General features: G+C 39.0%; 2 protein-coding genes and 1 long non-coding RNA gene across 4 annotated transcripts; 1 reads left to right on the top strand and 2 right to left on the bottom strand.

Moving 5' to 3' along the window:
• Positions 1-262: 262 nt before the first annotated feature.
• On the top strand, positions 263-2,243 carry LOC108067593 (transmembrane protein 234 homolog). Its single transcript, XM_017156698.3, has 4 exons — positions 263-281; positions 1,654-1,706; positions 1,764-2,069; positions 2,125-2,243. The coding sequence occupies exons 2-4, from the start codon at positions 1,691-1,693 to the stop codon at positions 2,229-2,231; spliced, it is 429 nt and encodes a 142-aa protein (XP_017012187.2). The 5' UTR covers positions 263-281; positions 1,654-1,690; the 3' UTR covers positions 2,232-2,243.
• Urod (uroporphyrinogen decarboxylase) lies at positions 2,229-3,704 on the bottom strand. 2 transcript variants are annotated; one of them, XM_017156697.3, is made up of 3 exons: positions 3,546-3,704; positions 2,679-3,422; positions 2,229-2,625 (listed from the first exon to the last, which is right to left on the bottom strand). In XM_017156697.3, the coding sequence occupies exons 1-3, from the start codon at positions 3,558-3,560 to the stop codon at positions 2,314-2,316; spliced, it is 1,071 nt and encodes a 356-aa protein (XP_017012186.2). In that variant the 5' UTR covers positions 3,561-3,704; the 3' UTR covers positions 2,229-2,313. The 2 variants fall into 2 exon arrangements, with proteins under 2 accessions (XP_017012186.2, XP_017012185.2); XM_017156696.3 differs by lacking the exon at positions 3,546-3,704 and having other exon boundaries at positions 2,679-3,539.
• A 5,214-nt stretch (positions 3,705-8,918) lies between these two features.
• On the bottom strand, positions 8,919-9,454 carry LOC108067569 (uncharacterized). Its single transcript, XR_006412135.2, has 2 exons — positions 9,409-9,454; positions 8,919-9,332 (listed from the first exon to the last, which is right to left on the bottom strand). It is a non-coding gene; the product is annotated as an uncharacterized lncRNA (long non-coding RNA).
• Between the last annotated feature and the right edge of the window lie 8,343 nt (positions 9,455-17,797).

Below are 17,797 nucleotides of genomic sequence, written 5' to 3' on the forward strand. Positions count from 1 at the left end.
GACACAAAGTACAATTGGTCCTTGCAAGTATCCGATGCTCTCAGATTCAAGTGTAAAATTGCCAAATTAAGAACCTATTCTTTTAAATTTACACGTGGTTTAGCGTTAAAATAAAAAATTGCCCAATTTACCAACCTCTCCGGAAACGCAACGAAAAGAAAAGGAAAGAAGAAGAGGTAGAGATGTAACTCTCGATAATATCGATATTTTTAAAAACCGCGATACATCGATATATTTTTTTAAACATCGATGTATCACTAACAGAAAGACGCTAAGCAGCCGTAAGTAAACTTTATAAATGAGCAAATTTGTTTCTATGTGTAAAGTTGGGTTCCTCGTGGAAAAATGGACAGATCAGAGGATTGTAAATGAAGTGTAGTGCATTCAGAAATGGGCTGCAGATTATTTTATTTTCGTTTTGTTCCATGAAAATCTCATATATTCGTAAAATAAATATAAGCTAGTATTAGGGTTCAGCAAAACAATCATGTTATAAATAATTGGAGCAACTTATGACAAATTAAAAAAAAATTAAAAAAGTTCTATGTTTTTAGCGATTTATTGAGGTTTTTAACCATGAAAACATCGATGTACCAACTATCGATGTTTTTGCATGTCTTCAGGAGCTAGAGATGAGCAGAAAATAGTGTGGCTGTTGGTGGGATTAGTGCGTCGATAAAACATCGATTGTTCGATTGCCCTTCACCCTGTTCAGACAGAACGGGTTTCTGCTTCATTGTTTTTTCCTACTAGAAAGATTGGGCAAAAGTCGCAATTTTCTAAGTTCCGAGGCGTTGCCTGTCTTTTTCTAGCACGTGTACTTCTTATGAAAGAAAAAGTAGCTTGGAGTCGAAAATTTGGAACCCCCAGAGGTTTTAAAAAGTTTATCCTTGATTGTTCTGCCGACACTTTGCCATGTTAGTAGGTAGGGGGATTCCATAAACTGTTAAATTGCTGAATTGTTGAAAATTCATCAAAAAATTTCAGCAATTAAGGGAACGACCCAAAATATGCTTTCTAAGTTGATTTTAAAATAAATAATGCGTACTGGTGATACTAAAATGTTACAGAGTTGCCACGACTTTTAAAAAAGGTGACAACTCTGGCTTTTCAGCAATTCAACAAAATTTTCAACAGCCCCGAGGCTGTTGAATTGCTGAAATTTCTGAAAGTTTACTTTGTATGGAACAGCTGATTAACAGCTGACAAAAATTCAACAATTCAGCAATTCAACAGTTTAGGGAATCCCCCTGGTGGTTTGTTTATTAAGTTCATTGTTATTATATTTACAAATTTATTGATATCGTTTTATTATAATCATTAATTTTGAGTTGTATCTAGGTTTTATTATATAACTAAAAAAACAATATAAACAAGGTAAAAATCATAAATTTAAAAATGCATAGATTTGGAAAAGAGAATGAGATTAGCGTTAATTTGTTGTTTCTAATGTATTATAAGTAAGTGATATTTTGTTTAAAAAATAATAATAATATTAATTTTCGGTCCCGGTTTTAAAAATATATATTTTTTAAGTTTCTATATTACATAAACTATTATTAAGAACCCATTTGAGCAAACACATGTACGCAAAAACGGAACACAGTGTAATTAATCTATTAATGCGTTTTTGGAATCCCCTAACTGAATTAGAGAGGTGTAGGAAAACAGCTGTATAGATGTAAACAGAATGCTGGAGATTGCTGGTAAATACTAAGTACTATCAACCTGTACGATGTAAATAATAAAAGACTTCACTATAGCACAACTCCTAGCTGTGGGCCTGTTGTGGGGCGTTACCAATCCGTTTATCCGCCTCGGGAGCCAGGGACTTGAGTCAATCAGAGATACGGGCTCCAAGTGGAGGAACTTGGTCCAGGAAGCCCGCACAATCGGCTCCCGCTGGCGATACTGGATACCTTTTGGGCTCAATCAGTGCGGGAGTGCCCTGTACGTGTGGACGCTCCAGAGTGCCAACATTACTGTGGCGGTGCCAGTGGCGAATTCGTTGAGTTTCGCCTTCACAGCAATAACCGGTTATGCGCTTGGAGAAAAGCTGCCTGGGAAGAGTAAGCCAAATCGCATTGCTTACGACTTTCTATCCTATATAAACCTTTTCCACAGAAGTAATCCTGGGCACCCTACTCATCTGTTGCGGCAGCATTCTAATGGTCTACGACAAGATCCTGCAGGAACAGTCGCAAAATCAACTAAATATAACATTCGAATGATCTTACCCTAAACCCAAGGCCAATTGTCTTTATTGCATTCGATAAAAGCATGGTAAAATTAACGGATAAACAGAGCCGCCGCTTATAAAGCCTTGTGCACCGCCTCCACCAGCACCTCCATGCTCGTAATCGGGGTCTGGGGCGTGATTCCGTGTCCCAGGTTGGCGATGTAGCGCGACTTGCCGAACTTGTGCACCATCTCGGTGGTCAGGCTGCGCAGCTCTTCAGGATCGCGGTACATGTCCTGCGGATCCAGGTTGCCCTGCAGCGTGATGTTCGGTCCAACAATGCTGCGTGCCTCCACGGGATCCACAGTCCAGTCCAGTCCGATAACGTCGTAGCCCAGTTCGCTCTGCTCCTTAAGTGAGTGTCCAGCACCCTTGGCGAACAGCGTCTGCAAAGGGACGCAACTCAGTAATAATATTAGGTTGACTAAGACCGACTTACGATGGGAACCAAGGGGATGGCCTTCTTGGTTAGACGGTCCACCAGCTCGTCGCGTATCCTCTTCAAGTAGGGCGCTGCCCACTGCAGGAACTGCTCCTTGGAGAGGTGCTCCGCGGACGACTCGAAGACCTGCAGCATCTGAGCGCCAGCCTTCACCTGCATTTCCAGGTAGTCCACAATGGCGTCAGTCAGTAGGTTGAGGAAAAGCTTGGAATCCTCCGGATAGTCGTTTAGCCAAGCCTTGGATTTCGACATGGTCTTGCTGCCACCGCCCTCAATCATGTAGCCCATGAGAGTCCAGGGCGCTCCGGTAAAGCCAATGAGGGGCACTTTGCCGTCCAGCTTGTGCCGCATCATGGTGATGGCGTCGCCCACGTATCCCAGGCGGGACAGGGCTCCGTCCGGCGTCAGTCGCTTCAGGTCATCGGGCACCACGATGGGCTGCGGCAAAACGGGACCCACGCCCGCGTGCATCTCCACGGTGAGGCCGAGGGCCTGGGGAATGACGAGGATGTCCGAGAAGATAATGGAGGCGTCCAGGTCGAAGCGACGCAGCGGCTGCATGGTGACCTCGCAGGCCAGCTCCGGAGTGCGGCAGACGGTGAAGAAGTCGTGCTGCTTGCGCAGCTCCTGAAACTCTGGAAGGTAGCGCCCCGCCTGGCGCATCACCCACACGGGCACGCGGTCCACCACTTCCCCGCGTGCGGCACGCAGTAGGTTGTCATTTTTGAGCACGGGAAAGGGCTGAAAGTTTTCAATTAGGTCAGTTCCCACGTTTTTCAGCGCCAGCCACCAGAGGCACATCAGCCGAAGTCCAAACGACATGATGTAACTACCGGTGCCACTCTAACCTGCCAGAAAACTCACCTTGTCGTTCGTCATTCTGACTATTGGCTGCTGGAAGGGTTGATTTAAGCACTCCAAATTATTTGCACCAACGATTCTGGTCTAACTTGATGAAATTCGTTACGGAATTTTGCAATCTTGCATGAGTGTGCGTTCTGCCGCACTTTGTTTACGTTTTCAGCTGGTGGCGGGACGCCGGCGATTATCGCCTTGGAAATCGATATTTATAAAGTTTCAATAGCTTATACCCACTGCACACAGCTCATCGGCTGTGAATGCTAATTAAATAGCAGGGAATGCAGTGCTCGATTTGCTGCCCAAGCTTAACACAAATTAATGCAACAAACATCTTTAGTGATCTGTGTATATTCCTTTGTCGTGAAGGATATAGTTTTAAGAATAATTATATCAAAAAAACAGCACTTTATAGCTATAGCTATCCATCTATCGATACCTCCGGGTACCGAAGCAGGAAACGGATAAATTGTTGAATTTTGGTCAGCTGTTAATCAGCTGTTCGATACAAAATCAACTTTCAGAAATTTCAGCATTTCAACAGCCTCGAGGCAGTCCACATTCACCATTCACCAGCCCTTGAAGGAACACGCATAATTCGCGCCGGGTAGGGCAAGGGACCTTGTGTGGATTCACTTTTAGGTTAAACGAATTTTGCCTTGGCGTTTTCCTTGAACATAAGGGCGGCCAAATAATTCCGCATCACTTACGGGTGACGCGGTAACTTAAACCCCACAAAAAAAAAATAAAAAAAAAAACTCGAGGCTGTTGAAAATTTTGTTTAAAGCCTAGTACTCAGTACGACGAAAACTGCTAGCAAACCATAGGAACAAGCGAGAGGCAAATAGGTAGCTTGAGCACTAAGCGCACAATCAGTAGAGAATTTGTATGAAAAATAGCGCTGATTTTAACATGAACATGTCCTAGGAGGTCATCACTGCCAGAAACTAGCGCTTTCTTAGCACCTGTTCATCACCATTTTTCAGCGCTTAATTCATCATCAAATTCGGCGCCTTTTCGGCCAAGAGAGAAATTTTCATCACTTTCAGCACCTAATCACTGCCAAAAAATATACAAATTTTCATCACTTTATTTCATTTATTTTCATTTTAAATTACATGTTATTTGCAAAGTTTGTTTCTTCAAGCTTTCCAGTTTTGGTGTTTTTCTTTTTGGAGCAGTGGAGGTTTTTAACGCATCGCAGCGCAGCGCCTTTTTTAAGGTTTTCTCTGGCTCGCCTGGCTCCACCTGACAAATGGCATCTGAAATAAAAAAGATTTATTACTATAAAACAAAAGACAGAAAGTAATCATTATTAAGGTTTTTAAAAATTAACCTCACAAATAATAATTAAATTCGGTTTCTGATAAAAACTTACCAAGGAAACACGAAACAAAACGTGGAAACGCCCTTAATCTCTTCTTATTTTGTATTCCCTCCAAATTGTAGGTTAATATAATTTCATCTGAAATTATATTTCGAATACTTTTGCTTCATTTTTCTTGCTTCAGCAAGTAGACCATCATCTTGACCTAAAATATTTATAAATAAATAGAACATATGAAATAATAAACAATAAAATATATGATATAAAATAATATGATATAAAATAAATGATATGATATATATAAAACATTCAGAGAATGTAGAATGGAAAACTTACGTATTTATCCGACTTGCTGTCGCTTATAAGGCGCTCAAGGGAAGCCAAGTCCTCTTCAGTTTTTACTGGGAATAATTCCTCCATTTCTAAATGGCTATGAATTTTCTCCTTACTTGACTGCTTAAGAAGCGCGCAAATCGACCCGACGGCATCAGTAAGAGTCGCCAGTCCTTCCTTAACGTCGTGAACCTCCACGAGGACCTGCGGCACATCTTTTTCCTTTTTAAAGATTATAAAAACAGCAATAGATACAAACTAAAAAACAAGAAAGGAAGTTAGCTTCGGCCAGCCGAAGCTTATATACCCTTGCAGATCATTCCTATTAATTAACAAATCGCAAAAATGTTCAATTTTCTAATATTTCTCATTAATTTTCCGATCGTTCCTATGGCAGCTATATGATATAGTCGTCCAATTTTGATTAAATTAAAATTGAAATTCGAAAATATTTAAAAAGAGTCATATCCTAGAGTAGAAGATAATACAATAAAAACCAAAGAAGCTAGAATTTATTTCCTATTACTTTTACATTAATTTTCCGATCGTTCCTATGGCAGCTATATGATATAGTCGTCTGATTTTGATTAAATTAAAATTGAAATTCGGAAATATTTAAAAAGAGTCATATCCTAGAGTGGAAGATAATACAATAAAATCCAAAGAAGCTAGAATTTATTTCCTATTACTTTTCCATTAATTTTCCGATCGTTCCTATGGCAGCTATATGATATAGTAGTCAGATTTTTTAAATAATTAATTCGAAATTCAGATATATTTAAAAAATAACATCCCCAAAAGTAGAAGGTAATATTTCAAAAAACACCGAAGCTAGAATTTTTTAAAGTTTTTTTTTCCCGATTGTTCCTATGGGAGCTATAAGATATAGTTGTCCGATCCGGTCGGCTCCGACATATATACTACCTGCAATAGAAAGAAGACTTTTGGGAAAGTTTCATCCCGATAGCTCAAAAACTGAGAGACTAGTTTGCGTAGAAACAGACAGACGGACAGACGGACAGACGGACGGACAGACGGACAGACGGACATGGCTAGATCGACTCGTCTTGTGATGCTGATCAAGAATATATATACTTTATGGGGTCGGAAACGTCTCCTTCACTGCGTTGCAAACTTCTGACTGAAATCATAATACCCTCTGCAAGGGTATAATAATATTTTTGTATAATGAGTTAAAGGAGTTCATCAAGATACCACATTCAAAAGTCAGATTAAAATTGTGTAAGCTGTTTGAAGCTTCACGGATAAGCCAAATTATATTAGCGTAACCCTTCAACCTCTCCTCAAAGAGGGTATTACTGGAGACAAGCGATTTTAAAACGATAACAAATAGGTGAGACATCGGCAAACAGACCAAAGCCGAACATGAAATGAAAACCAAAGCGAAGCTCATTACTCATGCGCACTGGGTGACGTCGATTTTGTGGCCCAAGGGGTTTTGACCAAGCCCAAGACCTGATAACTCCTCAAGATCCCCCATCTTCACCGCCCCTTTGTAGCCTGCTCCACTGCAGCTGAATGGCGATGACGGGGCACTAAAAAATGTGAGCGAGCAATGAAAATTCACAGACAGTCGTCAAGACTAGCAGCTGAGTAGCGCTGACTAAGTGGAAGTGCGATTAACTTACAAGAGCCTTTTTTGCGGTTTTCCTGCTACCGAAGTCGGGTGTAGTTTTTGTAGGAAAATTAAATTGAAGACACGTTGGCAGGCACTTGAGATTGATATGATTGAAAATTGCATTGCTAATGAGCCTGATTGATTTGTTTGCGGCTGTGGATGTGATAGAGTTAAGAGATAGTGGACAAGGCAAACAAAGTTATCTCATGTGGGGTTTTCTAAATAGCTAACAATAGGTAATAGACATTTTTGTGTACACAGAAAGAAAATTAAAACCAAAAATCCAATCTCTCTTTTTAATGTAATATATTTCGCAAGTTGTGAGTATTCAAAGTATAAAAACTAAAGTTAAAAGAAAATAATTTTAATGTCGTTGCTTTTAACATACAGTCACATAAATCGAGGTATCCCTTTCAATAAATATTAAATTGAGAATGTAGGTCTGAGATCCAATCAATTAGTTTTAATTAGTTTTCCGCTATGCTTTTAAATATGCTAATTTAATTGATTGCCATAGTCCCGACTGTTTTCCCTGCTGTTAGTCATGGGACCCATCGATTTGAGATGTTAATTTTTAGCCGCAGTTTTCTCCAAAGTAGATCCCCAAAAGTAGAAGGTAATATTTCAAAAAACACCGAAGCTAGAATTTTTTAAAGTTTTTTTTCCCGATTGTTCCTATGGGAGCTATAAGATATAGTTGTCCGATCCGGTCGGCTTCGACATATATACTACCTGCAATAGAAAGAAGACTTTTGGGAAAGTTTCATCCCGATAGCTCAAAAACTGAGAGACTAGTTTGCGTAGAAACAGACAGACGGACAGACGGACAGACGGACGGACAGACGGACAGACGGACATGGCTAGATCGACTCGTCTTGTGATGCTGATCAAGAATATATATACTTTATGGGGTCGGAAACGTCTCCTTCACTGCGTTGCAAACTTCTGACTGAAATCATAATACCCTCTGCAAGGGTATAACAAGAAAGAAAGCTAGCTTCGGCCAGCCGAAGCTTATATACCCTTGCAGATCGTTCCTATTAACTTACAAATCGCAAAATTTTTAAATTTCGTATTATTTTAATATTATTTTTTCTATCCTCCCTTTTGCAGCTATATAATATAGTCGTCCGATTGTTGTTAAATTTAATTCGAAACTCGGAAATATTAAAAAAATCATATCCTAGAGTATAAGAGAACACAATGAAAACCAACGGAGCTATAATTTATTTCCAATTAATTTCCCATTTCGATCGTTCCTATGGCAGCTATATGATATAGTCGTCCGATTTTGATAAAATCAAAATTGAAATTAGGAAATATTTAAAAAGAGTTATCCTAGAGTAAAAGAGAATACAATAAAAACCAAAAAAGCTAAAATTTATTTCCTATTACTTTCCAAAAATTTTTCCGATTGTTCCTATTTAAAAAATAATATTTCCAAGAGTAGAAGGTTTTATTTAAAAAAACATTCCGACTTATGTACTACCTGCAATAGAAAAAAGACTTTCGGGAAAGTTTCAAGCCGATAGCTTTAAAACTGAGAGACTAGTTTGCGTAGAAACGGACGAACAGACGGACAGACAAACATGGCGGACATGATTTCAGTCAGAAGTTTGCAACGCAGTGAAGGAGACGTTTCCCCATAAAGTATATATATTCTTGATCACTAGACGAGTCGGTAGGTAGTACATATGTCGGAACGAGCCGGATCGGACCACTATATCTTATGGCTCCTATAGGAATATTAAAAAATATAATTGAAAAACCATTGTACCTTTGTAGAAAGTAGGCGTTTTGATTTTTGACAATTTAAAAACAACATTTTAAGTAGGCATACCTACAAGGGTATATAAACTTTGGCTGGCCGAAGTTAACTTCCTTTCCTGTTTTAAATAATGTAAGAAAAATGTAATCGATGATCTCTCAAAAAAAGAAGAGTTATTTTTTTTTTGAATAAGGAAAATAAATACAAATTGAAAAAAATTAAGGAAACTTTTATTTAAAAAAAATTAGTTTTTACTGCGCAGGCTCTACGATGCCGCCGAGCTGGAGGATGGGCAGGACAGTACACACATCATTACAATTTATATGGTTTATTTTCTAAAACTATATCATGTATGTTACAGCTTAATATAATAAAATTTCGTTTTTCTTCTTCATCGGGATAGTATCTTGTCCAAGTAGTTGTGTTGTTGTGACTTTTCACTTTAAAATATAAACCCCGCTTTAAGGAAGGAATCCTGACAGCACTTATGTTTCTTTAATTTCTTGAAATCCGTCGTGCACACGTAGCATTGCGAACACTTGACGTTGTTATTTTCTTGAATGCAATCGCTTGCATGTTTAACGGAGCAATAATTTATTAAACCGCAAATATTGCATTGGCCCTTCATACTAGGTAAGTAGAAAAGCGTTTCTTGGTCTTCTACTATTTCATTTTTGTTTCTTGAATTATATTGAATAAATGAATAGTGTTTGAATTTGTCATTTGCTAAAATGTAAGGAAAAGATTTTTAAATGAATTCAATTAAAATAATTAATAATAAGTAATAGTATGAACTACTTACAAGGATCTATATATTCTTCATTAAAATTTAATTGTTGTTCCTGTTGTTCCTGTTGTTGCTGTTGTTGCCGTTTTGGCGGTTGTGGCTGTTGTTCCTGTTCTTGTTTATTTCCTTCATCATTTCCTCCTTTTCTTTTTATTAAATATCTTTTGCCTTCTAATAAAAATTCTGCATCCGCCATCTTGATCCTAGCGAGTGATAGGAATAAAGAAATAAACAAATGTATTCAGTTCACTCGCTTGGATCAAGATGGCGGAGTACCAACTCACCAAGTTTTGAATGACGAATGACTGCAAAGTTCAATGCGAAGAACTGGCAGAACGCTGCGTTGTTGCCGAACTTTACCTAACGGTATCATTCCAGATTTTGTTATCCTTTCTTTCTTCACACGTTTTCGGTGCGCACGTTTCTCCTACACTTAGCTTAGAATACTTTTTTGGGCATATGCGAATTTACATGAAAAACGACTTTACATTAATTCTAAAAACAAATTTACACCTATTATCTGAAACCTAATTTAAATGCAATTTTTAATGAATATATGCAATATTTCTTTGACCGATGCTATGACAGCTATTAGATTAGCTATTAGCTATTCACTAATCAATTTTAAAAACTTCTAAACCTTGACTTAAATTGATAAATAATGTCTTAATCCCAATTTATATGGAAAAATATTGAAATAGAACCAAAATATTACCTTTTGAACTAATATTGGGGAAACTTAAAACCCTAAAAGTAAATTTTATATATGTACATGTCACCAATTTTTTTTTTTGACAAATTTTAAAAATTAACGTAAACCGAAATAATTTTACCGTCTTACCATTACAAATACAAATTTTTTAAAATCCCTGCCAATTAATTTGAATATGCGGCGTGGGCGGTGGATGAAAACAATGGTCCGATTCAAAGAGCAACAAAAACCGAAATTACAGCTTTATCTTAATAGTATATGTACAAAATTTCTAAATTGTATCTCTAAAACTAGAGTTTATGCCAAAAAAATAGACTTTTTTCCCATAGTGCCATGGTGAGTTTAACGTGATTTTATATATCTGCACCGCACTCACTCACTGTTTTGTTTTTGTATGTGGACTCTCAACATTATTGCTGTTGCTTCGCACACGTTGGATGCGGTGAGAAATTGAAGTTCGCTTCGAACTTGGCCTTGAATTGTCTCTCAGCAGAGGTTCGGGCAGAGGCAGAGCGAATGGTGCCTCTAATAGAGGTGGAGAAACATCGATGTTTCTCAAAAATTGTAAAACATCGATTCATCGATGTTTCCATCGATGTTTCTCCACCTCTAGTCTCTTTTCTTACTCTATGACTATGATGACACCACCTTGGACGTCGAGCACTAGGAGCGTTTTTTTTAAGTCGTGTCCCCTTGAGGCCTAATCGACTGTGTTCCATCCCGCGTTGAAAAAACCTATTAAATTTTAAAATCTACTTACCACTAGAACTGGCTAAAGGGAGTTGGGGACCTAGCCCTGCTGGCCTCCTTCATTCATCCGCTGCCAGTGCTCCCGTAAGGCGATGTGGTCAGCGTCAGGTACGTAGTCTGACAATCCTTGGCAAGCCCTGAGGTGGCCACTTGGATTTTTTGACCTGGATGCAAACGGACACTTGCGGCAGAAGTAAACCAGAACCTGATCCAAGCAGTTATGAAAAACTGCTTTATTCCTCTCATGGCACCTGGCCCAGCACATCCAGCACTGGAATGGGACCGTAGTCCACAGGGTCCCATTCGCATCCCTGTGACTGACTGGCACGGCGGTAGGAACGCTACCGTACCAGCCAGCCATTTCGGGGGGTGGACCAGGTGCGCAGAGCCACGCAACTGCTGGAGCTGCTGTGGCTGTGGCTGCTGGACTCCGTCTCCTTCGCCTTCTCCTTCTCCTGGTCCTTGATCAGGTCCTTTAGGGCCTCGATCGTCTCCGCCCGCGCCAACGGGTTCTGGTAACGCCAATCGACGGTCTCCAGGACGTTGGCGATCATCCGCAAGGTGCTTATAACGAAATTCATTTCAGTTTTCACAAACAAAGGATTTTAACAAGGAACTGCGTCGTAATTGGTAGCCAATTGGTAAGATATCGATATCGAGGGATGGGGTTAAAGGTTAAATCCGGGATATCGCGCAAGGGATGGGGGTTATCGTTTTGTATTCAAATTTTCAAGGCCCTGGCCCTGGTTTAACCCAATATAAAATTTGTGCTTGCTAAAATATATTATTAAATAAATCGAAAAATTATACGTACTTTAACAATACAAAGTATTACTCTATGCTCCTGTTGTACGTGTCGGGGAGGGGATACACGGTACCCCGTTTTCCCCAATGCATCTGTGGCAGTTGAGGCCATATACCCACAAAGGGGCAATTCGGGCACGGGTCCCTTTTGTATTCCGCAATAAAATTGTGGGATATCGCGTTTTTTTTCATCACGAGGCACGTCCAGCACGCACTGCACTGGAACGGCTTGGTCTCCCAAAGCCGCCCCCGCGCATCTACGTGCTGGACGCACCTTTTAGTCACATCGACTCGTGTGAATTGGGCGCTGTCCCGTTCGACCCTTTCGGATCGCGAACTACGCCCTGCGCTGCGGCTGTGCCTGTGGCTGCGGCTGCGGATCCTTTCGCGGCTCCTCTCATGAGCGCTCATCTCCCTCTGCAAAAAAATAGAATAAATAAATAAATAATAAATTTATTATTGATATATGTTTACTATTAAGTACTTTAGCGGACTCGAGGTCATTTTTTATACCGAAATTCTGTTTGTCAGTTTGTCCAAAACATGGTTTTAAAGCAGGGTTCAAAAAATAACACACACAGTAAATAACTTGTGTTATTAACATGTTATTAACACGACGTGTTTTATAAACAATGTGATTTTAACACAGGACGGGTTTTTCAATCAGCTTAAATGTCAAAAATGTATGTTATGGTATTGGGGTACATTGACTATGGTCAAAACAAAAACTTCTGATTTCAAACAAAAACACCTCTTAACGAGGTATAAAAATAGTGACGATTGCACCTTCAACGTACAAAAGTTCTGATACCAACTTTTGTGACGAAAAATGATTTTAAATGCGACTAAATAAAAGTCCTGCCTAAAATTTATTCATTCGGCACGCTACAACAGAAAACTTTCGTGTAGATACTAAATATTTGCTAAAGCTGGCCGAACGAGTAAATTTATTTAGTCGCATTTCAAATCATTTAAGCAAAAATAAGCACCAACACAAATGCAAGCGCGAAAAACCATCAGAAGCTCGAACCAACACAAATGCAATAGAAAGAGAATGATAGATCTCCATCCAAAATGGGAATGGAAAATAATGTCCGAGTGCATGATTTAATAAAAATAGGTATTTTTTCATATTTTTTCGAATTTTTCTTCGAAAGTTGACTTTGTATGGAAAGGCTGATTAACAGCTGACCAAAATTCAACAATTCAGCAATTTAACAGTTTAAGGAATACCAGAATATTTTTCGACTATTGAAACTAACAGTACTAGGCTTTAATTAAAATAATCGATTTATTTGAAGTGCAGTGTGACCGAAGTTATCAGAGTTAACCCGCTTTGCATGTAGCATGGTCTTGTTGTAAATTGGGTTCACAAACAGAAAACAAACATAGAGTAATAAACTGTATAGAGACGCCATTTGCTCTGCCCGAACCTCTGCGTCAGAACGGTGCAGATGTATAAAATCCCATGAAACTCACGATATTTATATTTTTATTGTTGAATGCGGTTAGCACCAAGCTTTAGGAGGAAATTTGCACATACTTTAAGGAATTACTTCAAACTCCTTATATTAAACTTTTTAAAGCTGGAAAGATAAGGTGAGTACTCGCACTTGACTTCAAGACTTAAAAAATTGGCAATGTTGTCTGTACTGTTTTTGAATATTTTTATACCCGTTACTCGTAGAGTAAAGGGGTATATTGTATTCGTGCAAAAGTATGTAACAGCTAGAAGGAAGCATTTCCGACCCTATAAAGTATATATATTCTTGATCAGGGTCACTAGCCGAGTCGATATAGCCATGTCCGTCTGCCAGTCTCTTTGTCTGTCTGTCCGTATGAACGCTGAGATCTCGGAAACTATAAAAGTTAGAAGATTGACAGATTATAGGAGTTCCTACGCAGCGCAAGTTTATTTTAAAAGGGTTCCACGCCCCCTCTAACGCCCACAATCTCTTAAAATTTCAATATTTTGGAATAGTAAAAGTGCAGTTTTATTGTACTTTATTTAGTCGCATCTAAAATCATTTTTCGTCACAAAAGTTGATATCAGAACTTTTGTACGTTGAAGGTGTGATCGTCACTAGTTTTTCACCTCGTTAAGAGGTGTTTTTATTTCATATCAGAAGTTGTTGTTTGTTTACTTTTGCTCTCATAGGTGCTAATATAAACATTTAAATTTAAATTGGTCAATCATAATTTGTAAGCCATTGTATTTAAACGAATTAAGTTAAAAAGGCGATGAAGTATATCAAAATACCTTTTAAACGAGTTATAGCACATGTCTGTACCTTTAGTAGTGTAGAACTTACAAACTAACGAAATTTAGCTATTTTTATCTTTTTTCCCGCTAAAGTAGAACAAAAGATTCTTATATGGAACTCTTAAGTGCAAATTTACTGATTCCATGACGCAAGTAAATCTAAATTTAATGTTTTCCCAAGTTAATAGGAATGAACGGCTTCCTGTCTTGTTTTACTATTAAATATTTTGTATTTTTAATTAGATGTGGAGAGGAAAATGTTTACCGGTTTCTTAAAGGGCAAAAATGGAGACATTTTTAGTCGGATGCCATAGATTGGCTCTTTGAGAGAAGGTGTCCGGTTCTTTAGGACCACCGACACCTCTGCGGAGTACTGTATCGAAATGGCGCCACGGACAGCCTTATACGCCATGCGTATAGGAACACTACGTTCAAGAAGCATACATATATAGCGGTGGTGGACAACTATATAGACGTCTCCCGCAATATCAGAGAGGACCACGCACGCTCAATGTGCATTGTGGAGTTCAGGAGGATAAAATACTTTTTGAAAAACATTTTCGAAGTTCATCCAGGAAGTGAAGTTACGCTGGCCAATGTAAGCTCTGATCTATTCGAGGACGTTGGGAAAAAGTGGACAGAGGTCCTACATGATGCCCTGGTGGAAGCGTTTGAGGAATTCAAAGAAGAAGTGAAGGTCACGGCAATGGCCAAGATGGAGGCGCCATTAGTTTTCTTTCCGGAACTTGAAGTCTTCTTCCATGTTGGATCCAGTACCAAGCAGTTACAGTTATTTTTTATCACCACCTTAAATAATTCAAATATTGTTAAATTATTTGTATTATTGTATCAAATAAAAACACCTCTTAACGAGGTAAAAAACTAGTGACGACCGCACCTTCAACATACAAAAGTTCTGATATCAACATTTGTGACGAAAAATTATTACACTCGTCATTAAATAGACTTTCTAATATTTTCTCATTCGGCCCGCCCTAGCAAACTATTCCAGCCTTTTTCCCCTTACAGGCATTTTCTATTGCAGCGTGACGAATGAGAAAAGATTAGAAAGTCTATTTAATGACGAGTGTAATAATTTTTCGTCACAAATGTTGATATCAGAACTTTTGTATGTTGAAGGTGCGGTCGTCACTAGTTTTTTACCTCGTTAAGAGGTGTTTTTATTTGATATCAGAAGTTTTTGTTTGTTTACATTTGCTCTCATAGGAGCTAATATATACATTTAAATTTAAATTGGTCAATCATAATTTTTAAACTATTGTATTTTAACAAATTAAGTTAAAAAGGCGTTGAAGTATTTCAAAATACCTTTTAAACGAGGTATAGTACATGTCTGTACCTTTAGTAGTGTAGAACTTACAAACTAACGAAATTTAGCTATTTTTAGCTTTTTCCCGCTAAAGTAGCGGCTTTTTCCAAAAGTCGTAGAACAAAAGATTCCTATATGGAACTCTTAAGTGCAAATTTACTGATTCCATGACCCTAAAGTACAGTTCGGATACCCTCCCACAAAATTCAATACTCAGGGAGCGTTAATTGTTCGAGCTGGCAAAAGTGGCTATTTTCGAATAAAAATAACTTTTAAACGTGACTTTTTACAGTAATGTGTTATATACCAAAATTTAAGGAATCTCAAGGGCTATACAGTTTAAGGTTTTAAAGAAAATCGTTAGAGCCGTTTTTGAAAAAAATAAAAAAGAGCTAAAAAAAAAGTTTTAAAAAATTGTCTTTTGTTCATATTTTTTTAAGTATTACATTTACACAAATTGCATATAGAAGGCGTTTATAGCATTTAAAAATACCTTTCAAACGAGATGCAGCACAAGCCTGTAGCTTTAGTAGTATAGAAGTTACGGCTTTCCGAATTTTAGCTACTTATAGCTGTTTTCCCGCTAAACTAGCGGGTTTTTCCAAAAGTGGTAGAACAAAAGTTTTTTATATCGATGTGATGAACGTCATATCAAATTTTCAGAACTTAAAAAACATATTTTGGACAAGTGGACAAGTGGACAAGTGGACAAGTGGACAAACAGAATTAAATTTTCATTTTGGGAAGAAGAAGAAAATCTTATTTTGGCTATAACTTTTGAACGGAGAGTCGGATTTTGACAAATGACCCCTCATTCGACGGGTATTTTCAAAAGGAATACAACTAAAACATTGCGAGGGGGCATTTATCCCCACCGGCCCCAACAGCTCCAAATTTCGAAATTTTCACTTTTTCACTTTCACCGCTCTCTCTCCCAAGCCAATTGATTTTCTTAAAGTCTTGGTATGCAATCCTGTTAGTTTTCGCAATACCTTTCGATAGGTGTATTATTCATTATGATCGGACCATCACAGTAGATTTTCATTTCTTCGTGTATATATAGTAGTCGCCTTCGCACACTCTCCTGGTGCGCTTCGTCACTACATGGACTGCCGTCCATAGTGATAATAAAATATAAAGAAATCAATAAAAATCCAATATTAAATCGAATCGAACTTAATAACTTCTTATGTTATTGGTTTTTGGGAATTCACACGAGAAGGTAACAGCCATGATTTAACAAGTTATTGCTATCGGTTGACAATTTCGACCATTCGCTATAAAAAAATGGCACAGGACAGTGGAAAAATTCCCGAAAACGGACAAGGGCAACAAATGCCCCAACCAAGCATGTGGCCCCAACCATAGTGGGTCCCACCAATTAGTTGGACGCCGACTATGTGGTCCCAACCACAGTGGGTCCAACAGCTCTCGCAGGTGCCTCAGGTGCCACCACCACAACTGATCCCGCAGTTGCCTCAGGTGCCCGGACAACAGCCACAACAGCTCCAGCAGCTCAAGAAGTTGCGTGGCTCTGCGCACCTGGTCCACCCCCCGAAATGGCTGGCTGGTACGGTAGCGTTCCTACCGCCGTGCCAGTCAGTCACAGGGATGCGAATGGGACCCTGTGGACTACGGTCCCATTCCAGTGCTGGATGTGCTGGGCCAGGTGCCATGAGAGGAATAAAGCAGTTTTTCATAACTGCTTGGATCAGGTTCTGGTTTACTTCTGCCGCAAGTGTCCGTTTGCATCCAGGTCAAAAAATCCAAGTGGCCACCTCAGGGCTTGCCAAGGATTGTCAGACTACGTACCTGACGCTGACCACATCGCCTTACGGGAGCACTGGCAGCGGATGAATGAAGGAGGCAGGCAGGCCAGCAGGGCTAGGTCCCCAACTCCCTTTAGCCAGTTCTAGTGGTAAGTAGATTTTAAAATTTAATAGGTTTTTTCAACGCGGGATGGAACACAGTCGATTAGGCCTCAAGGGGACACGACTTAAAAAAAACGCTCCTAGTGCTCGACGTCCAAGGTGGTGTCATCATAGTCATAGAGTAAGAAAAGAGACTAGAGGTGGAGAAACATCGATGGAAACATCGATGAATCGATGTTTTACAATTTTTGAGAAACATCGATGTTTCTCCACCTCTATTAGAGGCACCATTCGCTCTGCCTCTGCCCGAACCTCTGCTGAGAGACAATTCAAGGCCAAGTTCGAAGCGAACTTCAATTTCTCACCGCATCCAACGTGTGCGAAGCAACAGCAATAATGTTGAGAGTCCACATACAAAAACAAAACATTGAGTGAGTGCGGTGCAGATATATAAAATCCCGTTAAACTCACCATGGGCCCAAAATGCATGTTTGAATCGAACATATTTAAAATTAGTCTAATTTTCGTTTTTAGCCTAGGTGGCATCATTGGCGAATTCGCCGAACAGAGCGGCAGAGCAAATGGCGTCTCTTTACATTATTACTCTATGAAAATATGACTGGCATATTGCTTTGACAGTCGGCAGTTCTCGTATTTTACTTTTGCTTTTTAAA

The sequence above is a fragment of the Drosophila takahashii genome, chromosome 2R (genome assembly GCF_030179915.1).
Source record: "Drosophila takahashii strain IR98-3 E-12201 chromosome 2R, DtakHiC1v2, whole genome shotgun sequence".
Taxonomy (NCBI): Eukaryota; Metazoa; Arthropoda; class Insecta; order Diptera; family Drosophilidae; genus Drosophila; species Drosophila takahashii.